The following is a 24,970-nucleotide window of genomic DNA, read 5'->3' on the forward strand; positions in this document are numbered from 1 at the left end:
TTGAATTCAGAGTGGTTTAATGGTTTATATAGATTTTTATAGCCAATAAAACGCTTTTTAATAATTCACGTCTGATATTTCCAAAACCCACAAGCATTTACAACCACAAATCAGAAAAAGGGGGCAGTATGGAACATGCAAATAAAAAAAAGAGATACTGTTTCTTACATTTACGTACTTTGACGAAACCAAGATTTTTCATGTTTAGTCTGATCAGCTTCATTTCATTTGTTAACAGACGATAAGTACTGTATTTCAGGCCTGCACTACATTCTAAAGAGGTTGGGATGGGGAAATTTGGGGCTGATAATGAGGTCAAATAAATAAATTACATGATTCCAGAAGTGCAATTAACTTCTTTGGGCTTAGAGGCATCTGGGATGGATCAGAACACACTTTGAAAGTGAATCATGGTCATCATATGGTCAAACATCTATTTTTCATCTGGAACAAAGTCGAAAAAGAAAATACATAGAGACCTTAGAGCAGCATAAGTTGCTGTTTAACATCCTGTCAGCAGTGTATTGTGCGCTTGTGTTGATTAAATAGCAAAGACGATTACAAGAATATCTAAGCTGATAGGTGTGGTGGTCTGGGAATGAGGTGTGTGCAGGTACATTTCTAGTGTATTGCTATCTGGGGAATGGAAAACACAGGTGCGCCACTGACTGATTAGATCCTAGACAACAGTCAGAGGTTCACTGCTATCTTGGCAACGCAGGCGCGCCCTTGCTCATCACACACAAAGACATGCAGCACTGCAGAAACCCAACTTTTACATCAACGATAAACAGAATACAAAATAAAATAACATTGCTGTTCCCGTAAATAACTGCTCATTCATGCTGTGACGGTGCATGATGGACAGGTTTCTCTGTTGAGAAGCGCACCTAGTTCTAATGGCAAATGACATGCTGACTGCTTTATTTCATGTTACACCCAAAACACACCCATAAGTAATTAAGAGAACTTGAACATGCATTTTGTGCGTTTTGAGCAGCATATTGACAGTAACGATTTTGACATTGTTATGATAGCAAAGACACACAAATGCCCTAAAATAAGCTGTGCGGTGCATGGCTGATGGATCGCCTATAGATTGCTAAAATAGGGCCCCACATCTTTTTCAGGAAAGTTGCACACTTTAAGATGTTTTGCCGGAAAAATGTGTCAAAATAAAACCTGAAATATTTCATTGCCAAAACAATTTTTAAAGTGTTGGAAAAATAAATGGGAACATTATAATGTTGTATATGCTTCACCTCCCCAACTTTGTCTGGAAAATTTTGAGGGCCTGATATGTAGGAAATATCCACATATGTCAAGTAAACCTAAGTAAATGTAGAAAACCTTGCGTTTTTGTTTTTGCATTTTCCAAACTGTCCCAACATTTTCTGATTTGGGCTTGTACTTAGCCTAAATTTTTAACCTGTAAAGCATTTGTTCAATGACATTTCTTTGAACCAATCTCACAGAAGAAGGTAACACCTTGTGATATATGAAAAGAAACTGTAGACCAACTGAGAAAAGAGAAAGAAGGTAATATATTTAAGGCTAATATTTGTGTCTATTACCTCTCTCTAGCAAAACATGCATTTCAACATAATATTAGGAAACATTTTACACTAAACAACGAGAAAAAAAAAAGAAAATAAAAATAAAACTGAAATGAGATTTAAAAATAAATCTCAGGCATGTATGAGGAGCTGTCCACTGCATAACCTTATGGCTTCATGTTCAAATGTCCAGTCTGTGTTCATTTTCTTGGCAAATTTCACTTCATTTCATTTCATTCACGACTCATACATACTATACACAAGTCATCATGCCTGACAGAGAAAAATTGCATTTTAATCATGCACTTAGTGTTTCATACATGCCAGATTGTGCTTATAATCACAACAACCTGAAAGAATATGTTCACTGTATGTGAACGAACCCATACACATGAACCTTGTTACGTTGTCCTATGTTATATAGGTGTAGTAGGCATTTGTGTCTACACTACATTTTCTTGGAGTAGCTATAAGGGTTTTGTTCTTCTGTCTTATTGACCTAAGAGACGTAAGCAGTACATGTGTTTGATTAATGGCCTCTTCTACGTGAAGCGGTCGGAGTTCATCTTTCGTAGTTTGGGGGGCAGGTGTCCGTCCATGCGGCCCCCTCCCCCGCCCCCTGCTAACCGCTGCAGTTTGGGCGGTAAGTCTGCCACAGATTGGCTAATGGGCTCGCTGATCTTGGAGGGCTTGGAGAGCTGTTTCTCCTCTGAAACCCCAGGCACTGAGCTGATGCGCTGCAGCTTCATGGGCAGGTCTCCGAGGCTATAGGTCATCTCCGACGTTGTGGAGCTCATCCTGAGCAGCTTCCGGGGCAGTCCGTCCCGGCCTGTCATCTTCTGCAGCTTGGCCGGGAGCTTGGTGGTGGTCTCCGTGTCCTCCAGCAGCTCCAGGCAGTCCAGGGAGCTGGTCTTCTCCCCGCTGTTGCACAGCGACGGAGCCATGAGCGGAGAGGACATGAGTAAAGCCTCCTCCTGCTCCTTCACGCTGTGGGGAGGCGTAGGCACCTCGAAGGTGGCGTGGAACTGAGAATAGTCCACCTTGAAAAAACCCTCCTCCAGGGAGATGACCGGGAAGAAACGATGGCCCCACAGCACCTCGTCTTCTGTGTACGACGTCCGTGCTTGGCAAGTCATGCCTGGCAGAGAGGAGATAGAGAGAGGAATCATGAAGTATACAGATGACAGGGATTAATCAAGCAGAAATAATAGCTGTGTTCCCTCTAAGCCTTGTAGAGTATTACTGTTGAAACCCTAGAGGTAGCCGCCATCACGCAACAAATGACTAACGCAGTTCATCAAGCAGAAATTAAAAACTTTCTCAGATGCTCATAACAAAAGCCTTCACAGTAATGCGCCAGTGCCTGTATTAAACTACTGAATACTGATGGATAATGTACACGCAGGAATTCACTCATCCAGATAATTAATTACTGCTGCACATTGTTGGAAACTTCTCCGTACTGTGCATATGTTCCTACTGTAACAGTCTCACCGGTACAAAACATCTATAGGGCCACGTGTACTTCCACACGAAAACACAAGCATCTTAAATGTGCATTCATGTGACTGCTGAGGCATTAGTCAAACCTGTCAAAAGAGCTTCCACATTTTACATCCAATTATTCATCTGGCAACCTGCCACAGAAGTTAGCAAAGAAGCACAAAATAGAATGTTCCAGAATTATAATACCAAACTACAAACAGAAGCAGAACAGTGTTCAATTCTAAGCATTGCCCTAATATAACCTATTTATAACTGGAGTATCAGGATTATATCTAGATAAGACCAAACCATAAACACTTCATGAGATGTTCTGAGGCACAGGTTACCACAGATCTCATAGCAGAATAGCAGAAATGCATATATCATCACATCTATGTAGCAATAATTGCCTGTTAATAAGGATACTTGCACATTCCATCTCACAAAGCAATCAGATTAATCTGACTAACCAGAGATGCATTTGGCTACAAAGTGTAAATACATGTGGTTAAAATCTTATCAGACACTAATCACATGACGTGACCAGGTGTAAACAGGATATAATCAGAAGTATGAGATTTGACATTGGATAGAGGGTCAGAGATAGGGCTTGGCAATTCATAAAAAAATATTGAAACTGATATTGAGAACCTGTAACCAACATAATTCTACCCATGTCAGTTTGGTTTGTTTTTAATTTTGCCAGTAACTTTCCCCAAAGGGTAAGCTAACCTACTGTTTGCTTAAAAAAAAAAAAAAAAAAAACAAGTCATGTAACTCTATTTGATCTAAGACATGGACGAAACATGGAGAACTCAAACACCAACTGATCAACTACCAATATACATGTTTATTTAAGCGTGAAATTGTGCTACACTGCAATACACTTTCACTTTCAGCCTTTTTGCTTTAACCAGACAGACGGCAAAACTGTCCTGAATGCCTGTAGATAAAATAGTTAAAAATCAAAAATCAAAATGCATGAAGAAACTTGTCATAATCACATTTTAGCTCTCAACTGGGTGAAGTGTCCGGAGATTCCCACAGCTAATGCATAGGACACATCAGCGAATAGATTCAGGTAATTCTTCATTGTCCATAATTTTGCCTTGATGCAGTCAGTGAGCAAATTCCTAGCAACTGTAATGTGTCAATCTCATGGATCCACCGATCTTGGACAGTCAAGGACATTAGTAATTTAGTACTTTAACATCACTAGATCTTATCTAATCTCCATCCATGGTGAGTACTGAGCCTCTCTAAATAACAAAGAATTATCTACCACATGCCTAAGCCTCTCACAATAATTTTGTTATTGAATTTTCATAATTCATACATCATGACTTTTTTTTAATCTTGCCCTTGTCTATAAAATGGTGTATTTGTACTATAATGTTATTACACTATTACACTTGGCACAAACATGGTAAGATGATATGAAACACAACACAAGGGTTACGATTCAATGTATTGCAATATTTTGTAATACTGTAAGCAAATTGCGATTGCGATATATTGCAATTCTTTAAATCCAATTTTAGAAAAAAAGATTATAGTATAAAAAACACACTGCCTGGCCAAAAAAAAAGTCGCCACCTGTATTTAACTAAGCAAATGATCTGGGTATGCTGCCGTTTGTCAGGTCTAGGTTCAGCAACAGTATGTGCTGAAGGAATGGGGTCAGCTGACTACCTGAATATACTGATTACAGACCAGGTTATTCCATTAAAATTGATTTTTTCTTCCCTGATGACACGGCCATATTCCAAGACGCCAGTGTGAGTATTCATGAAGCTGGAATTGTGAAAGAGTGATTCAGGGAACATGAGCTCATCATTTACACACATGGATTGTTCACCACAGAGTCCAGATCTTAACCTCATTGATCATAAATGATCTTTGGGATGTGCTGGAGAAGACTTTGTGCAGAGGTTGGTCAGACTCTACCATCATCAATGCTGCTGCAAGAACAATGCCATAGTGAATGCGTGCTGCAATCAAAGCTAAACACGGTCCCATGAAATATGTGTGAAATATGTGTGAGAGTGTGTGACCTTTTTTTGATGGCCAGGCAGTGTATTTAGAAAATATGCATAAAGAAAGTTTACAACACTGCTATCTAGTGGTTAAGGTTTAAAAACAGCTCTAAATGAACCACTGTCTGACATCAATCTTTACATGTAAACTACTAATGCACAATCAATACTATGTTTTGAAAATCAATACAGTATTGTAAAACAAAATATCACAATACAATAAGACTGATATTTTTTTTACAGCCCTAGTCATAAAATGACAATAATATTTTTATTGCAATTAATTCTAGGACAATACATCACCCAGACAAAAGTAGTAATGGAGACAGGCCTACATATGACCACACACAAACCAAACAATCTGATATACTGCTTTTGACTGAGAGATAGAGTGAGCTGCCTGTCTCCCTTCACAATGACGACCCAGTTTTATTACCCCCTGGACTTCAAACAGGCAAACAGAACAGCTGGGATTTGAACCAACATCTCAGCTTTAGTATCACAGAGAGTTTTTCCATTCCGTTCAGCCTGCAGTCATTTTATTTCACCCATACCTTATTCTTCTTCGCCAAATTCACTCAGGCAATTTACACAGTCCATCTTATGCTCTGCAGACTGATATAGCTGACAATGACCTTTGATTGAAAATGATCTTTACCAGACCACGTACATAATGTGAAGTGAAGCCAGTGAAGTTATGAATTTTCTTCCGTTCCTTTCTGAGGTGAAACAGTTCCCGCTCTCTGTATCTCTGCAAACGTTCTCTCGACAAAGACCAAATTCAATTACTGAACCCCTCACTCATAATTGCTCGGGTCACAACAGCCAATGAATGCAAAAGCAGCCGCTGACAGCGCTCTTAATCTTTCACTCCTACAACCATTCAAGCTTCATCCTGACCTTGCCGAGTCAGAACAAATGGCAGAAGATTAAGATAATCAAATTACTTGAGCGGAAATCCCGAATAGACCTGATGAAAGGCCATGGGGGACTGGCTTTAAGAGATTAGGTCAATAAAAACAACACATCTTCAATATTTGCATACATATTTAATATTCTCTGACTGATGGTGACAGATCTTTTATGTATTGTCCTCATTAACCACACGAAAAAATATATTTATCTCTCTATTTCTGAAGAGAAATAAAGCTGGGATCTCAGATTAATGGAAAATCACTTATTTCTAAACACTGTAATCTTAAACTTCCCTTAGGAAAAAGGAGAAGATCAGCATGAGCACTTAACTGCCGGACGTTCTCGAGACAAATGAGAGAAAAATGAGGTCTCCTTCCACTCTGATAGACAGCAGACAGATTTCAGAGCTGCCGAAGAGGGACATGATATAAGATATAATGAGATCTCACACTTTTCTGATGTGATTATTTGTTTTTCAGCTGACACTAAGGGGAGATCAGTCTGACCAAAAAGTGTGAAGCCAACTGATATACTTTTGATCACTGTGAGAAATCCTATGGGGTTGTTTGTGAGGAGATGAATTTTAAAAGGAATGAGGAGGAAACTGCTCAGGTATTAAGACTCCTATTTCAAGCAGGGCTTTACTTTGTCTACAGGTGTGAACTCACCGAACGTGTCACATCATGATGACGGAAAGCGGCATGTAAAACAGCGCCTTGTAACCAAGACTGAAGTAGGAATTACTTTGCAGATGATTTGCTTATATTGAGGTTATTTAGTAAAAGCTGTCAAGAATACATTATTTATTTTCTAATAAGTTCAGCTTGTTGATTAGCTTCTCCTTATTCCTTACCCACAATGAGAGTTTCTTGTGAGTAAGATGTAATGTTGAACAGAGCAAGACTTTTCTGAGTGAAAAGTTTATTTTTAATACTGCATTTCTTGCATTTTATGAAAGTTTCAAGTCATATTTTATATATGTTTTTTTGTGGTTTTATTTTGGTGGTAATAAAATGTAATGTAAAGTGGTCAAGAAGTTAAACAAGTCTTTGAGTGACAGCATGCATCGTACACTGTAAAAAATGAAAGAGTTAAGAAAACTCAAAATGTCAGGGCAACTTACTGCACTATGTTTTTGAGTTTAAGTTTTTTCAGTCATATAAGTTTGCTGTAAAGCAAATATGAACAGCTGGACCCAGCCAGCATAAAGTCACACTGAACAACTCAAAACATAGTAACTTGCTCTTATAGCCTTTAACACTGAAGCCAGGCAGTTAACTGTTATACAAAACATCTATAAATACCAGCTATCAAATATACTTCTTTTTAATTAAGCTTTTTAACTGCAGATTAGGTACAGTTTCATCTGATATATTAGACAGATAATATACTGCTATGAACAAGTGCTGGCTCTGCTGCTTCAGGCTGTTTACACGAGCGGTATGTGCAGTGGTCACTGCACGTCACATTGAAAACAGTTTGAAAGTGCAGTGGCACATTTTTAGCATTCTGTGTTCAAGCAGCTTCACACTGCACAGATATACGTGCTGGAAAACAGAATCTTCTCACTTATATTTACTTTCTTGCTCCCGTACAAGATAGCTGAAAAAACATGCTTTTATACTCCACAAATTAAGTTCTAATTCAGAAATCCCTTCCAACCAAGTGGAGATGTTTACAATAAAGTAAAAAAAAAAGTTTCCTCTATCCAATTTGTCATGCATTCTTAATTCCAGCTCCGCATGTTGGCTTTATCTCTCCTCAAACATAGAAGTACATACTACATTATTTACATTTAAATATCCACTATTAAAACTTGCATCTTAAGAAGAACAAGTGTGATTTATCACAGTTAATAACAGAATACTGATATTTGTTGTGATTAATCAGATACATTTTTTTTATCAATTTTCACCACTAATGGATTTAGTTCACATTAAAAAGATAGGATGAACAGCCGAAACAATAGTATTTTTGGTGAGAAAATCAGATTTCTGTCAGTTGTGTAATTATAGCCTTAGAGAACTGAATAAGATTTAGGGGAGATTTAGATTTTAATTATTTTTTTCCTCCAGGAAGCTTTAAAAAGAGCTCAAGGACTGAAACTTTGATGCTCAGAAAGTCCTTCTCTGGCCATGTCAGGCCTTTATGACTAACTGAAGAATAAATTGAGGATCTCTTGGACATAAGAAATGGAACAGAAACCCAACAAGTAAAAAGAAACCTGAGCTTTGCAAGATAAACGATCAAATGTTACATTCTCAGACATTAACTAAATCCCATCCTGACTCGCTCGCCTCAAACCTGAACATGAAAATACAGCAGGCATGAGAAAAAGGAAAAGGCTATAAATGGAGAAAGTAATATGAAGGGGATCAAATAAATCGATTCCTCACATGAAGAGCAGAGAGGCCCAGCGCTATCAGTGCAGTACAGACTTCTTTATTCCTATGGACTGGTTCGGTGTTATAGCGTTACCACTTTCATAAAGTACAAAATTACTTTCAGAGAGGGCAGACCTATACTCATCAAAAATCCATTTTGCTTTTGTGACTGTTCCGTCTCCCTTCTGTAGTGCGAAATATTTCAGAGCGAGCGAGTGAGCAGACAGATTCTATGTGCAGACCATTCATTTACTCATTTACACAAACTGAACAAAGGGGCTTTTTTACAAACAGATTTCTATGGTGGTGGTAAAAAAATAAAATAACACAAGCATCTTTTTCACGCCTCTACAAATGTCACAGACTTTACTCACGGACGTCAGCTTTATTACCTTTTATGGAACGCAAAAGCTCTCACAATCTCTCACAAGCCATTCATATAGCTGGAGGCGTGTTCTATTTAAAGCTGCTACGGTAAATGCTTGACAAATTAAGTATCACATTCTGTCTAAACCTTAATTATTTTCTTTAGAACACTCTTCAGTCCGGAAACACAGTACTGACACTGTGTGCTTATAATATGTAGTTCCTCAACAGAGTAAAGATCTTTTCCAGAGGACAACCAACACTGCAATATAACTGTGAGGTTCTGGCCACGTTCTCAGGGTCATGAAAGGGCAATATTTCCAACAGCAGCTTTCACAAAAGGCACATATGTGTTAAGGATGAACACACAGCTCGGTTAGGGTGTTCACACAGTTTCTGCCTCATTGCTCCACAGCTCTGGGTGCGCAGAAATATTCTGGGATGACTAAGAAAGCGTGTTGATTGGGACTGGAGGCAAAGAAGCCAACTGAGGCTAAGCACTATAACTCAGAAGACCATTAGCTCTGTGCTGTCTGTTTGTCTGCTACCTGCCAAAGAGAAGGCGGGGATTATTTACCAGCACACTGCCCAGGAATATGACACATCAGAGGCAATTTGTCTTTCGCTACATCTAAGGGAACACCTGTCATCTAGAAAAAAGACATCGCTCAGCTCGGCTTCAGAGATAAAAGATAAAAAGAAATAAGATTCAAAAAAAAAAAAAAAAAAAGGAGAAAAGAAAAACATACAAGGAATACAACAATCCAGAGACAGCACATGCATTCATGAAACTGTAAATAAATGCAGAGGTGGACAATACGCCCCTAAAATATTATGATATTTCAGGGTCATTTTACAATAATGATATTTGTGATGATATGAAAAACAGAAAGAAAACATAAATTATTTCTAAGAATATTATAGAGGTGTAAGAAAATAAGTATCGCCATATTGCATTTTGCAATATTGTATCAATTCTAAAAAACAGAGTATCGATTACTTCTCATTTTGTGGGCAGTATTCTTTTATGCAGATTTTATGCACATGAACATGATGGTGAGTAAGCGGTGTGTAAGACTGGTGGAGGAGAACATGCCAATATGCATGAAAACAGTGATAAAAACCAGGGTTATTTCACCAAATATTGATTTTTACACTCCTAAAACTTTATGAATATGAACGTGTTTTCTTTGCATTATTTGAGGTCTGAAAGCTCTGCCTCTTTTTGTTCTTTTAGCGATTTCTCATTTTCTGCAAATAAATGCTCTAAATGACAATATTTTTTGGAATTTGGGAGAAATGATATCCGTAGTTTATAGAATAAAACAACAATGTTCATTTTAGTCAAACATATAACAACATATATCTGATAGCAAAATCAGAAATATATTTTTTAGAGCTGTATAAATACAGATCTTGAAATATATGATTAAAAAAAAAATTTTGCTCGATTGAAACTTACAAAATGCAAAACTGCACTTATGTTCTTTGTAAGTAATCATCCTGTAATGGATGTCAATCAATTTGAACTCTGATTATGAATTATATATGATTTATCATATGCAGTAAAAGAAAGAACAGTATACAAGTACTGCTGGATTTCTATATCTATAAAAAACTTGTAAACAACAGTTACTTATTAAGCATTTGATTTAATATAAATTGATAAAAATGCAATAAATACAATACTAAAGTGCAGAATATTTAGTGTATGCATATAAACTGCAAAATACAAAAAAATAAATTACAAATAAAAAAAAAACCCTAAATCTTCAGATCAGATACAGACTGCTTTCAAAATTATACTGCTCTCACCTTGATTTAGATTTTTTTTATAATTATTTCCAAAATTATAATGATATTAGCGTGTACTGTATAATAGAGCCGAGCCTCTAACAGAATGTTACAAACGTAAATAAATAAAATAATAAGGAGAGCCCTTGAGATCATCTGTATCTGACATTTATTATTCATGTTGCATCACAAACCTGAGAAAAACTAAACCCACCCTCCAGCAACAAATTAGTACAAATCAAAACAAATTGTCTCCCCCCCCTCCCCCTCCTTTTTCTAATTAATAATTAATTTAAATCAAACACGCCAATTAGTTTTATTCATTTGAGCTCAATGCTCGTTCATTTCTGCTTCATACAGCTGATCGATCCGCTGTGTGTAATGGCTGTGTGAGAGACTATAGGTGGTAAAAGAGGAAAAAATAACATCAATTTATTTCACTCAGGGGGGAAAAGGACTTATGTAATCATGACTACAACACTGTGTTTCTATGGAAACCTAATCCTACCAGCAAGCACATGTAAAGCTGCTATGATCAGCGATGTTTGGGTCTGGCGTCTGAAAGTGGGTTTCAGTGAACGTGCACACGCACACATACACACTCATTCAGTATGTTTATTTCTTATACATCTTATACTAGGAGTGGGAATCTCTAGGCACTTTACAATTCGATTCGATTATGATTTAGAGGTCTGTGATGCAATTATAAAAAACGATTATGCAATGCATCTTAATGCATCTTTATCTTCTATACAGGATTTTTTTTCCTTATTGCATGATTACTTGGTACAGTAAAGTATCTGTAATGATGAGTAATGAGTAATAAATACCACTATATAATAGGCTCTTTGACATAATTTCTACTTACTTAAAAAAAAAACGTATAAGTATTTTAAATAATCAAATGATTAATATACAAAACGATTAATTTTGTTAATATCACAACCAGCTACAAAGAAAAGAGGAACAAAAAGGTGATTATAATGTAATGGCTGACCATGTAATGCATATATATGGAGCTAGAGCTGCACGATTTGAACAAGATACCTCACTGTGATTTTAAATTGGTATTAAATTGTGATTATTATTAATTCATTAAACCCTAAACCTGTATTAGTGGTTAACATCTATCAAATATAATTATATACTTCTTTCCACATAAAATATTCAGATATTCCCAGGGTTCTCAGATTACCGTAGCATGGGAGTGACTATGAGCCCAAAGACTACAATCCCCAGCACTCTACGGACTACACACATGGTGACGCAAGGTCGTGTCGTGTCTCCGGAAAAGCGGGCTGCGTCTTAACAAACACACTTGCAGGCTATCTGCTAAATCAAATCGCAGCTCCTGCAATAAAAAAAAATCATGTCCATTCAAATTGCGATTTTAGTTTAAAAAGACAATTCATCATTCAGCCCAATATGGAGCTAGTTTTAATGTTATGGCTGATCTGTGTTTGATCAGCTTATGATATTATGCAATACAATATTATGCAAAGTATATAATAGAGCTTTTTTACTGTATAATATCTCAGGCTAGTTTTGATGATTTTTAATGTTCTGAGTTACTGAGTTTAACTGAGAGCTGCATTTTCTATCCTTACTACCTTGGAAAAGAAAACGTGCTGTATGGATCAGCTGTGAGAGTGCACGTGATTGGAAGAGGAGAGACAGAGAGAGGGAGAGAGAGAGAAAGAAAGAGTGTGTAAGAGAGAGACTTTAGCACAGGAAAGTACAGGGCTTGGACAATGAAACTGAAACACCTGGTTTTAGACCACAATAATTTATAGTTCTGACGGACAGTTCTGGTGGAAACTGGAGAGTTGAGGTGCACATTGAATTCTGCCGTGATTTGGGCAGCCGTAGTTTTATGTTTTTTGGATACAATCCGGGTTATCACCCGAACATCCCTTTTAGACAGCTTTCTCTTGTGTCCACAGTAAATCCTGTTGGATGTGGTTCAACCTTCTTGGTGGTATGCTGACATTACCCTGGATACCGTGGCTCTTGATACATCACAAAGACTTGCTGTCTTGGTCACAGATGCTCCAGCAAGACGTGCACCAACAATTTGTCCTCTTTTGAACTCTGGTATGTCACTCATAATGTTGTGTGCATTGCAATATTCTGAGCAAAACTGTGCTCTTACCCTGCTAATTGAACCTTCACACTCTGCTCTTACTGGTGCAATGTGCAATTAATGAAGATTGACCACCAGGTTGAAAATGACAGGAGTTTCATTGTCCAACCCCTGTAGGAAAGAAGCAGATGGCTCTATAGATAGCTTGCTGGAATACACAGAACATGGAATCGTACAAGCGTGCTAGGATGTCAGAATGCATACCTGTTTTGAGATTTAGAATCGTCGACATCCGAATTGAGATGCGTCTAAAAAATTAAAAAATGTCCCCCATCCCTAATAAATTACTGTTGGCTGCATATTTCTAATAGGTGGGCTATTCTCAGACCAGCAGTATCCTGTAGGCAGGGTCCTATGGTCACTGATGAAAGACTAGAGGATGATCCTAACATAATGTGTAGCAACAGATGAGCTACTCTCTCTGAAACAGACAATAGATGTATAAACAAGGAGGTGGTCATAATGGTAAATACATACACATAAATATAAATGACCATTATGACTGACTATTTACTTTTTGAGATGCCCCTTAAGCCAACCAATGAACAAACCTGGCATTACAGTGTTTGTGTTTGGACCCTGGTTGTCCAAGCAAACTCAATAAATCACAGAAAGGCTTTGATGTAGAGCTCAATGACCCCACAAGTCTGTCATCCTCTCTCTCTTTCTCTTTTATTCACTCCACCCCTCCAACTCTCTGTGCCTCTCTTTCTCCTGTGCTGTAGGCTCAGATCACTGTCCCACACTCCTGGGGCTAAAGTGGCCGAGAGTGAGCAGTTGAGTTGTAGATGACAACAGAGGGAAAATTTATCAAGCAAGATTCTCCCAGAGCTTCAGGTTCATCCCTTATTATTACAACTACAAAGAACCTCACTTTATTTCCACTCTAACAACAGAACTCTCTATATACTGACACATAGCTTCAATTATTTTAATTTAGCAGTTCTTAAAAGAGAACAGATCTTATGTTTTGACCTTTGGTTTCTCTCTCTGTGTTTCTTTCTCATGTTTTTATGGACAGAAACTTTTAATACAGATTTTAAAAAGCAGAAAAGATTGAATACTATCCGATAAATTACCCCAAATCAGAAAAAAGAGGAACAATGTTTCTTGTATTTACTTTGACTTATAAAAAAAATAAAAAAATCTGCCAGCTGGATTTAACTAAGCAAATGATGTGGGGTTGATGCTGCAGTTGGACAGGTCTAGGTTCAGCAACAGTATGTGCTGAAAGAATGAGGTCAGCTGACTACCTAATATATTGAATATAGACCAGGTTATTCTATCAATGAATTTTTCTTTCCTGATGAACACAGCCATGTTCCAAGATGATAATATCAGGATTCATGGAGCTGGAATTGTGAAAGAGTGATTCAGGGAGCATGAGATCATCATTTTCACACATGGATTTTTCACTACAGAGTCCAGATTATAACCTCATTGAGAATCTTTGGGGATGTGCTGAAGAAGGCTTTGTGTAGCGGTCAGACTCATCAATGCAAGATCTTTGTTTAATTTGTTAATTTACTTCAATTTCTGCATTTCAGCTCTGCAACACATTCCAAAAAATGTTGGGATGTAGACAATTTAGGGCTATAAGTAAAATAAAACACTAAATAATGATGTGACTTCAGACAGTGCAGCAGCAGTGTCCACAAGTGGCGCACAAGTCGTTGAGCAGCAAAGACTGGGCAGAGGATCTCCAGTTTGTAACAAGTGAGTGAGACAATTATTGAAATGGACTCCCTACAGTCTACCTACAGTTCTAACATGCCTGCAATGCATTTTCCTGCTCTCTCAATTTATTAGGTTTGTTGTAATTTAATACAACAATCTAAATTGGTATCTGTATCTCTGTTTTTATTCATCATTGTTGTTGTTTCACAAAAAACACACAAACAACAGAAATATTATTTTACAAGGACAACGATTCTCAGTATTTCCAGGCAGTCTCGCTTCCTTTTTATTTTTCATACCCTCTTTCTCATGGTCTACTGTTATTTCAGCTAAAATCATTGGTTCTAATCAGATGAATGCTATTATTGTGTTTGAAGCTATAATCATACAGGGCATGAGAAAGAACAGAAATGTTAAAATGTCCCATGTAGCACTTTGTCTTTCTGCACTGAACACTAGGGGTGTGCCACATCGTATCGTACGCGATAATATCGTCAACATTTTTAAATATCGTGCCCTAATTATCACATCACGGTACTTCTTTTTTGCTGTTTTATCAAAAAAAAAGAATAAATAAAAAATCTACTAGATACAGATTATATCTGTCCAGTATCATTTATTTTACTATAGCCCTGGATATATGGAGATATATTTGTGCAATGATATAAGTGCAATTTTAGTACATTAACATTCTGGATCATTGACTCCGGTTACATATTTGATCAAATTCTCAGTTAAAATCTCAGTTAGGGGTGTGCCATTTTATAGCATGTGCATTAATACAATTATTTTTTTTACTTTGTTTTAGTAGTGTATTCTTGAAATATTTTATTTTTTAAACTCAGTGTTTTGTCATATCGCCAGGAGTATCGTTATCGTCAAAAATACCATGAAGTATCGCGATATTTCTTTAGGGCCATATCGCCCACCCCTACTGCACACTTATTTGAAATGTTTCCCTAAAAAAAACTGAACCTCATAAGTGTAAGATCATCAGTAGCATGTCTACACAGACCGAGGCAGTTTGGATTCCAGTGAGGCTGAGGGACTGGGAGAGAAACCGTGACACAGATTGTCAGAAATTCCCTGCCAACCTCACTAACACAAATAACCATTATAGCTTTCGCTCCAAAGCAAAGGCACAGAGGAACTGAGCATACAGGCCCAGTCTTACCAAATGCAAGATACTATTACGTTTAAAATCACCTCCTTCAGCCATATGTGGCCACTGAAAACACAATGAAACACAAAAGCTGTGTTCATACAGGAAGAAAATGAGCTAAATACATTTAAAATCCTCAAATGGAGCCAAATGTTTCAAAGAACAGTGCTCCACCTGGGACATTTATCTAACACACACATACAACAATCCTCTGTTTGTCAATAAGATAATCAGAGCCTTTTATGTGATGTTAAAATTAGCTGAGGAAATTGCTGCTTTATGTTTAGAGGACAAACAGTGAGCATCAAAATAATCATTTCCAGAAAACAGTGTTAAAAAAGAAAGCTGACCATGTTTGATTGTGGAATTCAAGAGGAGATGAGTTTAAAGGGTCACAAGCTGCCAAAACTTTATCTTTCTTTATATACCAGCTAAAGACACTTCTACAGATCTACAAGAAGAAGCTCCTTTGACAATGTCAATAAATCTGATCTTGAAAAGATTATTATTATGACTTTTCCTATTTAACAGCACTGTGCATACACTGTCCTCACTATCCTAACCATATTGATCCTCATTATCATCATCATCTTCTTCTTAAGGCAGGGGTCTCTAATCTGATACGCAACAGACCCGGTGTGACTGCAGGGTTTCATTCTAAATTACCGGCAGCACGTCTGAATCTGACCTGTTTAATCAGATGGTCAGTCCTCATACAGCTGATGATTGTGGTTGGGAATCTCCAGGCATCTCAAAATATATCACAAATTAACAATATTACATTATCATTGCCCACAATAATGATGATATCACGATACTGTGAATCAGGGGCATCGCTAGCCCTTTTTTCAGAGGTCCTTAAAATGCGTCCAAGCACTCCTAAAAGTGAAAGCCAAAGATTTTGTTGTATTTTACACAAAAATGTGTCCCTGATAAGCTTAAAAAAAAAACGTAGAAAAGTAGATAATTAAAGAAAATGATCAGAAACATAATGAAAATATAGAAGGTTTAATCCTGTTTTTGTCTACAGCTTCTTTAAATTAGTAAGCTAATGCTGCAGGCTGACATTTAGTAAGCTAATGCTGCAGGCTGACACTCAGCCACTGTTCAGTGTTTAAACTAGAATGAGAGAGGTTAGCTTGTGTGCCATTGGTTGGTCTGTGTGTGTTTATATTCAAGCCAGTGAGGCCAGTTTTTTGGATAGTAAAGAGACAGGTTTAGCTTCAGGTAAGAGAGTAAGGTGAAAATAAATTATGGGATTCCACTGGCCAGTGGGAGCAGATGCCTTGAAAAATCCATACTCAGTTTTGTTTAGTTTAGCTATTTAAATTAGACCATATTTTGAGAATGCAGCAGCAGCATGTGGGAGAAATGTCTGATACAATTACGTGTTCTCCTTATTTGTTGTAAAGATGTTTAAAAGGAAAGTAACACAGCTGTTCACTGTGCGTAATGGTTTGTATATATGATTTGAATCTAAATGATTTTATTTCTTCTGATATGACCGACTCACCGCTCCAGGGAACTCTACTTAATTTATTTTACAGTCCTTTTTTTTCTAAAGTGGGGCTGAATTTGTTGGGTGCTCAACACCACTAAAATTTGAATTCTGATTTCTAAAATTTCTAAAATTTGATTCTGAAATCGCTTCTGGCATCTGTGTTACTAAAGAGAATAAAACAGTCCTATATAAGCAAATACCAGAAATTATGAATTTATTCGTGTCAGTTTAACAGAATGTGACAATCAGTATTTTGAAGCAGCAACTTCAGTAAATCAAAATGGGGCACAAGTCTAAGGGAATTTAGAGCACCTATGTTTCATTTAAAAAAAGTAGATATTTGACGGCATGTATACATTCGATACAAACAAACCAATACAATACTGGTGACATGTGCTTCTGCCTGAATACAGAGAAACCCTGTAATCATGCTGGCCTGTTGTGGACCAGGTTTGAGACTCATAAGTCATAAGGGTTTGTTCCACAAACTTATGATAAACATTATGCTGAAAAAAAAAAAAAAAAAAAAAAAAAAAAAAATTGCATTCATATTGCTCTGCTGTTCAGACCGACGTCACACTGGCCTGTACTGGAGGGGTATTTAAAATCAGTAACCCAAATGAAAAGTGGCCCAAATTAGATCTGAAAAGGTCACATTCAATGGGCCACATTTATAAATACTGCTGTAAATGCACTGTTTGTGCACATGAACTCAGTGACCGCCAATCAAAATCAACATGGTACAAAGGCCATGCATATTAATAAGCCTATTCGGTGCAACAAAATGGACTGAAAAGCCAAGAATCCGAGCCATGGCTTCTACTAAAAGCAAAATACTGATGAAGCAACAAATAATAACAGAAAAAAAAATCATTATAATATAAAAACTAAAAAACATGGAATCAAATGCACTGACATGCCAAAAGTAGTCTCTAAATTTATCATAAAGTGTTGCCTCAGGAAACAGCTTGGAAATGCCCACAATGATCATGAGCGGCAGCATCTGGCTAGCATTGCCCGTACCAACAGATAAGCTACTCTAGCAGAAATGACATGTGACATTCTGTGTATAACAATAACTCAGTTTCTTTTGGCAAAAAGGACAAAAATGGCTGTTTTAAAATGTGTGCTAACACACTTAGTTTTTTTACTAGGATATTCCCACAGATTTCTTTGTTTGATCTGAGGTGTTATAAATAGTTAATATCTAATGCAAATGAGGGCAAAGTGTTGTGCCAGACTGAACACAAACAGTAAGACAGTATAATACTTAAGCAATAATACACGAGAGCGAGTGCTATAACGTATAAAAATGGCACTGCTGTGCAATATTAGCACGAACCTCGAATGTATCATTGCGATTATACCACAGTTTCATTATCGCTGTTTATTGAAAGATTTTGAGTTAAAAAGGACGAGAAAATACGATCTGTTTGGTTTTAAATACTTTACGTTAAAATAGTTCTATTGCTGCTCTGTTTGTATCTGCGTTGTTTGGTTTGTAAGCGCTGCATCGTTGCTAGGTCACCAGTATGTGGTGAAGTAATACATGCAGAGCTTCGGTTACAGTGCATTACTGGCTGATAATGGCACTCATAAAAGACCTTTCAGACAATCAAATTGCCAGATCAGAACTACCTGTGGTATAATCATTGTTTATCTATGAATAAACAAATAAATAAAAAGGTGTATTTTATTTTTAATGTCTCTTTGGGGACATTGCATTAATCCAGCAACTTTGTTTGGATTAGGGCTGCACAAAAAGTGGCAGAATGTGCAACGTCACAAAAGCTAAATCATATTTGTTACAAATTTGATACAAAAAGAAAACAGTGGTTTTATTTTCCATGATATATCTACCAGAGGCAGATTATATCTGCCCAAAATCTATTAATTTACTTTAATCTATCATCCATATAGGGCTGCAATAGTTGGTGGATAAAATCAACAATGTTGATTATAAAAATGTATCGACTAATCCTTAACCTATAGTAGAACCACACAACACAAAGTGCTGGGAACAGAATCACAATGGGAGATGGGTAACTGGTCTCACTCACACAGTTTACAATTAACTTGGTCTGTGTCTCCAAAAGTGCCCAAATACAACATATGACATATTTTCTTAATGCAAACTATATCAGTGCTTTCCACATTTAAACATCTTCTGGGCATTTAGAGGGCATATAAATCCCATGTTCAAAAGTTTCTTTTATTTTAAAGCAATAGAGGTCATACCAGAAATAACTGTTGATTAATCGACTAATCTAACAAATAGCAAACAAATTCATTTAAACATTCAATATCTACTAGTGCTGGGCGATATGGGAAAAATCATATATCACGATATGGAATTTTTTATATCACAATTAGGGCTGCCACAAACGATTATTTTTATAGTCGACTAATCACCGATTATTTTTTATGATTAGTCGACTAATCGGATCATACGTTAATTGAATATAAAACACAGTTTATCACAATAGAATGCAGCTGCTATTATACAACCAACATTAGATTTCAGCTATATGCTAACTAAAAATAAAAACAATTAAAATCATAGTTCATTAAACCTTTAATGAAATATGCAGCTTGTTGTAACAGACAATTATTTTACTGTTTAGCATAAAGTGTAAACAACTGTGTAAAATAAGGATAAGGCACTGGCATTTATGAAACATCTCAACCGTGAGGTTGTTTGAACTATTATGAAAAAAAAGTATATTAATAAAAAATGCCTCTCTGTCCAGATATTGTGTACATTACCGTCTCTCTGTCGCACTCAGTGTGTCTTTAGTTTCTGCCCGATCTTGTTTTTCTGCCAGTTCTTGGGCTCCCTATCTCTTTATAAAGGCGTTTTTCCCTGTCCGCGTCCCAATTCACGAGCCAGGGCAGCGGTCTGCACAGATCTGATTGGCAGAGGAGAGCGTTTGGTGATTTTACACCACACATGACTGATCTGTGAGTTTACTGCACCGAAAAGCACTGAAAACAGAAGCCACTGTCAGAATGAAATCCCTCTCTGTAGTTTATCGGTTTGGGACGGCATTTGTGACAACGTCTGGGTCCGGATCCGGATCGCGGTCCGCCTATTAGTGACCTCTGTTTTAAAGCTATCAAGATGAGTAAGTTAAGTACTAAGTTAACGCTCTGTTTACGCTAATTTTAGCAGCTAAATAGCAATTTAGCTTCTTCGTCATTTAATCAGCCACAACATGCCTCCTTTTCAGGTGCTCGTGCATCGCGGTTGTGCTGCCGAGGAAGGCAAGTTCTTCATTGCAGATATTGCATTGCACGCGTTTCACTTTTATTTTCTTGGTGATCCCACACTTTTGAGTTCTGTAGCGGGGTAGCCATGAAACCAGAGCCTGTCTGTATAATGTCCTGAGATGTCGTCCAAAAAAAAAAAAACGACTAATCGACTATTAAATTAGTCGTCGACTATTTTAATAGTCGACATAATAGTGACTAGTCGACTAATCGTGGCAGCCCTAATCACAATAACGATATATATCATTGTTCAGCTTAATAACGTAAAGCATGTCGCAAACCAGCATGTCTGCGCGTGTCCGTCAAATAACGTAAAGCTTTTTTTGCGAAGATTACTTTAATATCACTTATATAAACCGAGTTTATGCAAAGTGACCCACTAATACATTTCATCGTAGCCTGCTTTATATATTTGCATGAATTATTGCTGAAATTACTGTAGAAACGATAGGGACGATAGAAGGTAAGAAGGTAAGCACGATAGACACTTTTCTTTCGTCCCCACGATATTTATCATCATATCGCACAGCACTAATATCTACTAAAACAAAGTATCCCACGTTTTTTTACAACATTGTGCAGCCCTTTTGTGGAATGTGTCATTTGAGGATAAAGGTTGAATTCTAGTCATTTTCTCCTGCTGTGTAAACACAGCCAAAGAGATCGATATCACAAACATATACAGTATAATGGGTATTTGCTGTCTCTAAGGCTTTTTCTAAATGTGGCTGTATATTATTATTGGTAAAATATGTCATGTTTTTTCAGGAGCTCTAAGGTCTTTCTCTCTAAGGTCATTTAGAGTAACAGCTCTACTTATGCCCAATAAAAGATAAACATTTGATCATTTAGAGCAGAGAAAGATGAAAATGAAAACGAGTGAGTGAATCTAGTGCTTCTACAAAGAAAAAAAAATCCCTAGTGCTGACTTAACTCCTACAGTGTTCTTTTCTATCCAGCTGGACACAAATAAACACCAAAGAGTGAATTGAATGGAGGGGATTTTGCTGTGTTTGTATTGGAGACACTTCATAGGGCTGATTGGCAGTGCTGAGGGAGAGGGAAAAAGGGGAAAGTGAGAATAAAAGCGATGGAAAGAGGAATGACATTCTATGTAGGGGGAAGGGCTGAGAGAGGCACAGCAGAGAGAGAAAGATAGATAGAGAGAGAGAGAGTGAGTGAGTAAGAGGCATTAGTAGTGAAGTAGAGGAAAAATGATAATAAGACAAGGTTATCGGTGCAGTGCTGAAGCACATGCACATACAGAAATACCTTCATGCAATAAAACATCAGACAAAATGCTTGTGGCAACATTCTATTTGCGATTTCAACTATTTTTTTAGCTTTAGCTTTTTTTTCATCCAGCTGGGTCACTGAATAGTAGTGTAAGTACTGTCACTGGCCAGTACACAGTCCCCAGAGGTTTTACATTCCAAAGAACATTATTTACAATGATTTATCCTATAAATAAGAGAGATTTAATTTGAAAAACAACATCAGATTACATTAAAACAGATGCATTATTAAAAATAAATACAGTAAAACACAATACAGTGCTAGGCGACATGAACTCAAATCAGAATTCCAATAAATTTAAAGTTTTTCCGTTTTCTGAATGATTTGGTTAAGAGCTGAGCTAAGGCTGAGCTCGCCTCTTTTAACCGTAATCATGAGCCAGTTTATCGAAGCTGTGATTTATTCTCCTACATATTCACGATTTACTTTAAATCAGGTGTGAAAACTGCCACAGAGTGATTGTGAAGCCGAACCTAGCAACACTAAAAGTGCTAAAAGCGTTTGTGCTGTTTGTGAGAAGTATAAATCACACACTGCTAAATTTTATTCTGTGCTTTTCTGTTGCATAATGTAGGTCAAATTTTAAATGGTAAAGGCTAATTAAATAGGCAGTATCTAAGTTTTTAGTGAAAATTTATAATAGCAAGGAACATGCTAAAAAGTACTTTTAAAACACATTTTGGTCTTTTTTCACAGTAAGTGAATTTGGTAATTAAAAGCATAGTGATTGCTTGGGTAACCAGAAAAAGTTCTTACAGCCAGAAAAAGCTTCCCTTTCCCCATTTAGGAACACCACTGCTTTCAATATAAAAGTAAAAATCTTAAAGATTACAGCTTTTATGGAATAAAAAAAAAACTAGACAATATATCAGACAGGTTAAACCAGATTACATTGGTAAGATCAATTCTGATGGTTTTGTTTTGATTACTTTTTTATGAATTGCTCAACCCCAACACAATACTTGACAGCTAGTAAGGAAGTTATTTTATCTTGTGTATCCCCAATTATTTCACCAACCCATCTTGACATAACATCATTATTTGAGGTCTGAAAGCTCTGCATCTTTTTTGTTATTTCAACCAAGAAATTTCAAAAATGAAAAAATGGCTTAAAAACTAGAGTTTTATTTGACAAAATCATATAACGCAAACTTAACAGACTGGTTTCTCTCACACATTGATTCTATAAGAAATAGAAATAAAAAATAAAAATAAAACTTTTCTAGGTCTCATAAAGTGCAAACAATAAGTGCAAACCACAACCAGTCATATTAAGACTATGGTTTGTGTTTTTTTCTCCTAAATCTCTTGTAAATTAACTATGCAAAACCATAACCAGTTATATTAAGACTATGCATGAAGTGCAAACAGAAACAGAACATTTTTTTAAATACAGTACAGAGCTAAGGGATTAGTACAGCTGCCTATTAAAACAGTCACGTGTAGGATTTACTAACAGTATTTACATATGGTTTGTGTCTTGTTGGTCACTCTGTTACCGTTTATTGTTTCCACTGGAGCCAGAATGCAGCCAGACATACAACTTAAAAGTAGCAGAAGCATCTTTTGCAAATGCCCGAATTTTCCTCTTCTGCTGAGAGCTTCTCTCACTGCTCAGCCACCACACTCACTCCTATTGCTACTGTGTTGCCAGATCCCTCTTAAAAAGTCCACACTAAACTGTTTTTTTTTCTTCCGCGAGACAGGTTTATGCTTGACGAGAAATATCGTCACGTTCCACGAGATCTCGTCACACCCGTACTAACCAGCCATTTGTTTACCAGCATTGTAATGCACAAAAGCCATGCCGCTATAGTTAATGTTCATGTCAACCATAATACTGAAGATCAAACGTACAACAACTAATACAAGAAAATGGAAAGCATTTGGGTGGAAAAATCTGACTTTTATAACATCTGAAATACAGAGCAAACAAATTGGGCAACACCAACTGTATTGGAGGATGTATGCAAGACATATCCGCATGGATGAAGGAGCATCACCTTCAACTAAATCTCTCAAAGACTGAACTTCTGGTTATACCAGTGAAACCATGTTTTTAACACAACTTAACTATAACCATCGACTCTCTCTCTCTCTCTCACTGACAAAGTTTGCTAGGAACCTGGGTGTTATGGTTGATGACCAGCTCTCCTTCACCCATCATGTGACCTTAGTTGCTCGATCCTGCTGCTTTGCGCTTTATAACATCAGAAAAATCAGACCATTTCTGACGCAACAGGCCACCCAACTCCTGGTACAAGCAGTCGTCATCACACGCTTCGACTAGTGCAATGCCCTACTAACTGGCCTCCCGTCCTGTGTAGTAAAACCACTCCAGATGATCCAGAATGCAGCAGCACGTCTGGTCTTCAACCAGCCAAAACGGGCACATGTCACCCCGCTGCTCATTGAGCTCCATTGGCTACCAGTTGATGCTTGCCTCTATCCCACTATTTCACTTTGACCTCCTTTAGGCCCTATCTGAAGATGTTTTTACCTTTAACTTCTATTACTTTTGTACTTCACTATTGTAAGTCGCTTTGGACAAAAGCCTCTGCCAAATGTATGTCATGTAATGTAATGATTATTTTTAACATCTATAGTTTTAACATGTATTATGAACTTGATTTAAAATGCAAATTAACATTTTAATCAACTACAACAAAGTGTGAGACTTTCCAATCAATACATTGCAAATTCAGATCAATAAAGCTTAGTTTGTTATACTGAAGTACTTGCAGGCATTTCACCATAATCTGAGGCACTTCAGCAGTGTGAAATGTAAGTTCAGAGTGCATGACCGACATCTATTTTGATGACTCAAGGGCCGCTTCCATACAGTCATACTTGGACATTCACTGTAATACTGTACAGTCCCGGTCAGGAATTCACATTCACTTTAATTACACGCTTGTTATTTCACACTGCAGTCGATGGCAGGGGGCTGCAATTCACAGTGATCATGCACAGCAGAAAATGTGTAAATACACAAACTACCTATTAAGGATTACGTATAGAATTTTTTACCAATTATGTCAGTGGATACTATGAACATAAGACCCCCAGGTAAGCATGAAATTGCATTCTACATATAATAAGAGAAATGATAAGCCTGAAAGAGCTGGTATACAGCTATATCCACATAACCAAGTCTTTAACCAAGGTGAAAACAGCAGAATATGGGTTAATTTTCACTGGCCTGCAACTAAAGACCTTCTGCTAATAAGGTGGACAGACCGCATGGAGAGTCAGTGTGCACAAAAAAAGACAAGAAAGAAATAAAAAAAAGGAAAGGAGAAAGAGGAGAGGAGAAAGAAGGATGAAAGAAGAAAAGAAATGAGAAAAGAAACAGAGTCAAGGTCTTTTTTTTTCTGACGCCAGC

The 24,970-nt window shown here is 37.0% G+C and overlaps 1 protein-coding gene across 1 annotated transcript in view; it reads right to left on the reverse strand.

The window, feature by feature from the left end:
• Positions 1–24,970, reverse strand: part of kcnj3a (potassium inwardly rectifying channel subfamily J member 3a) — a 57,342-nt gene continuing 32,372 nt past the window's right edge. Inside the window, exon 4 of the mRNA XM_007253484.4 lies at positions 1–2,694. Within this exon, the coding sequence (XP_007253546.1) occupies positions 2,099–2,694 (596 nt within the window). The 3' untranslated portion in view covers positions 1–2,098. The remainder of the gene's footprint in view (positions 2,695–24,970) is intronic.

The sequence above is a fragment of the Astyanax mexicanus genome, chromosome 11 (assembly GCF_023375975.1).
Source record: "Astyanax mexicanus isolate ESR-SI-001 chromosome 11, AstMex3_surface, whole genome shotgun sequence".
In the NCBI taxonomy this organism is placed as follows: domain Eukaryota; kingdom Metazoa; phylum Chordata; class Actinopteri; order Characiformes; family Acestrorhamphidae; genus Astyanax; species Astyanax mexicanus.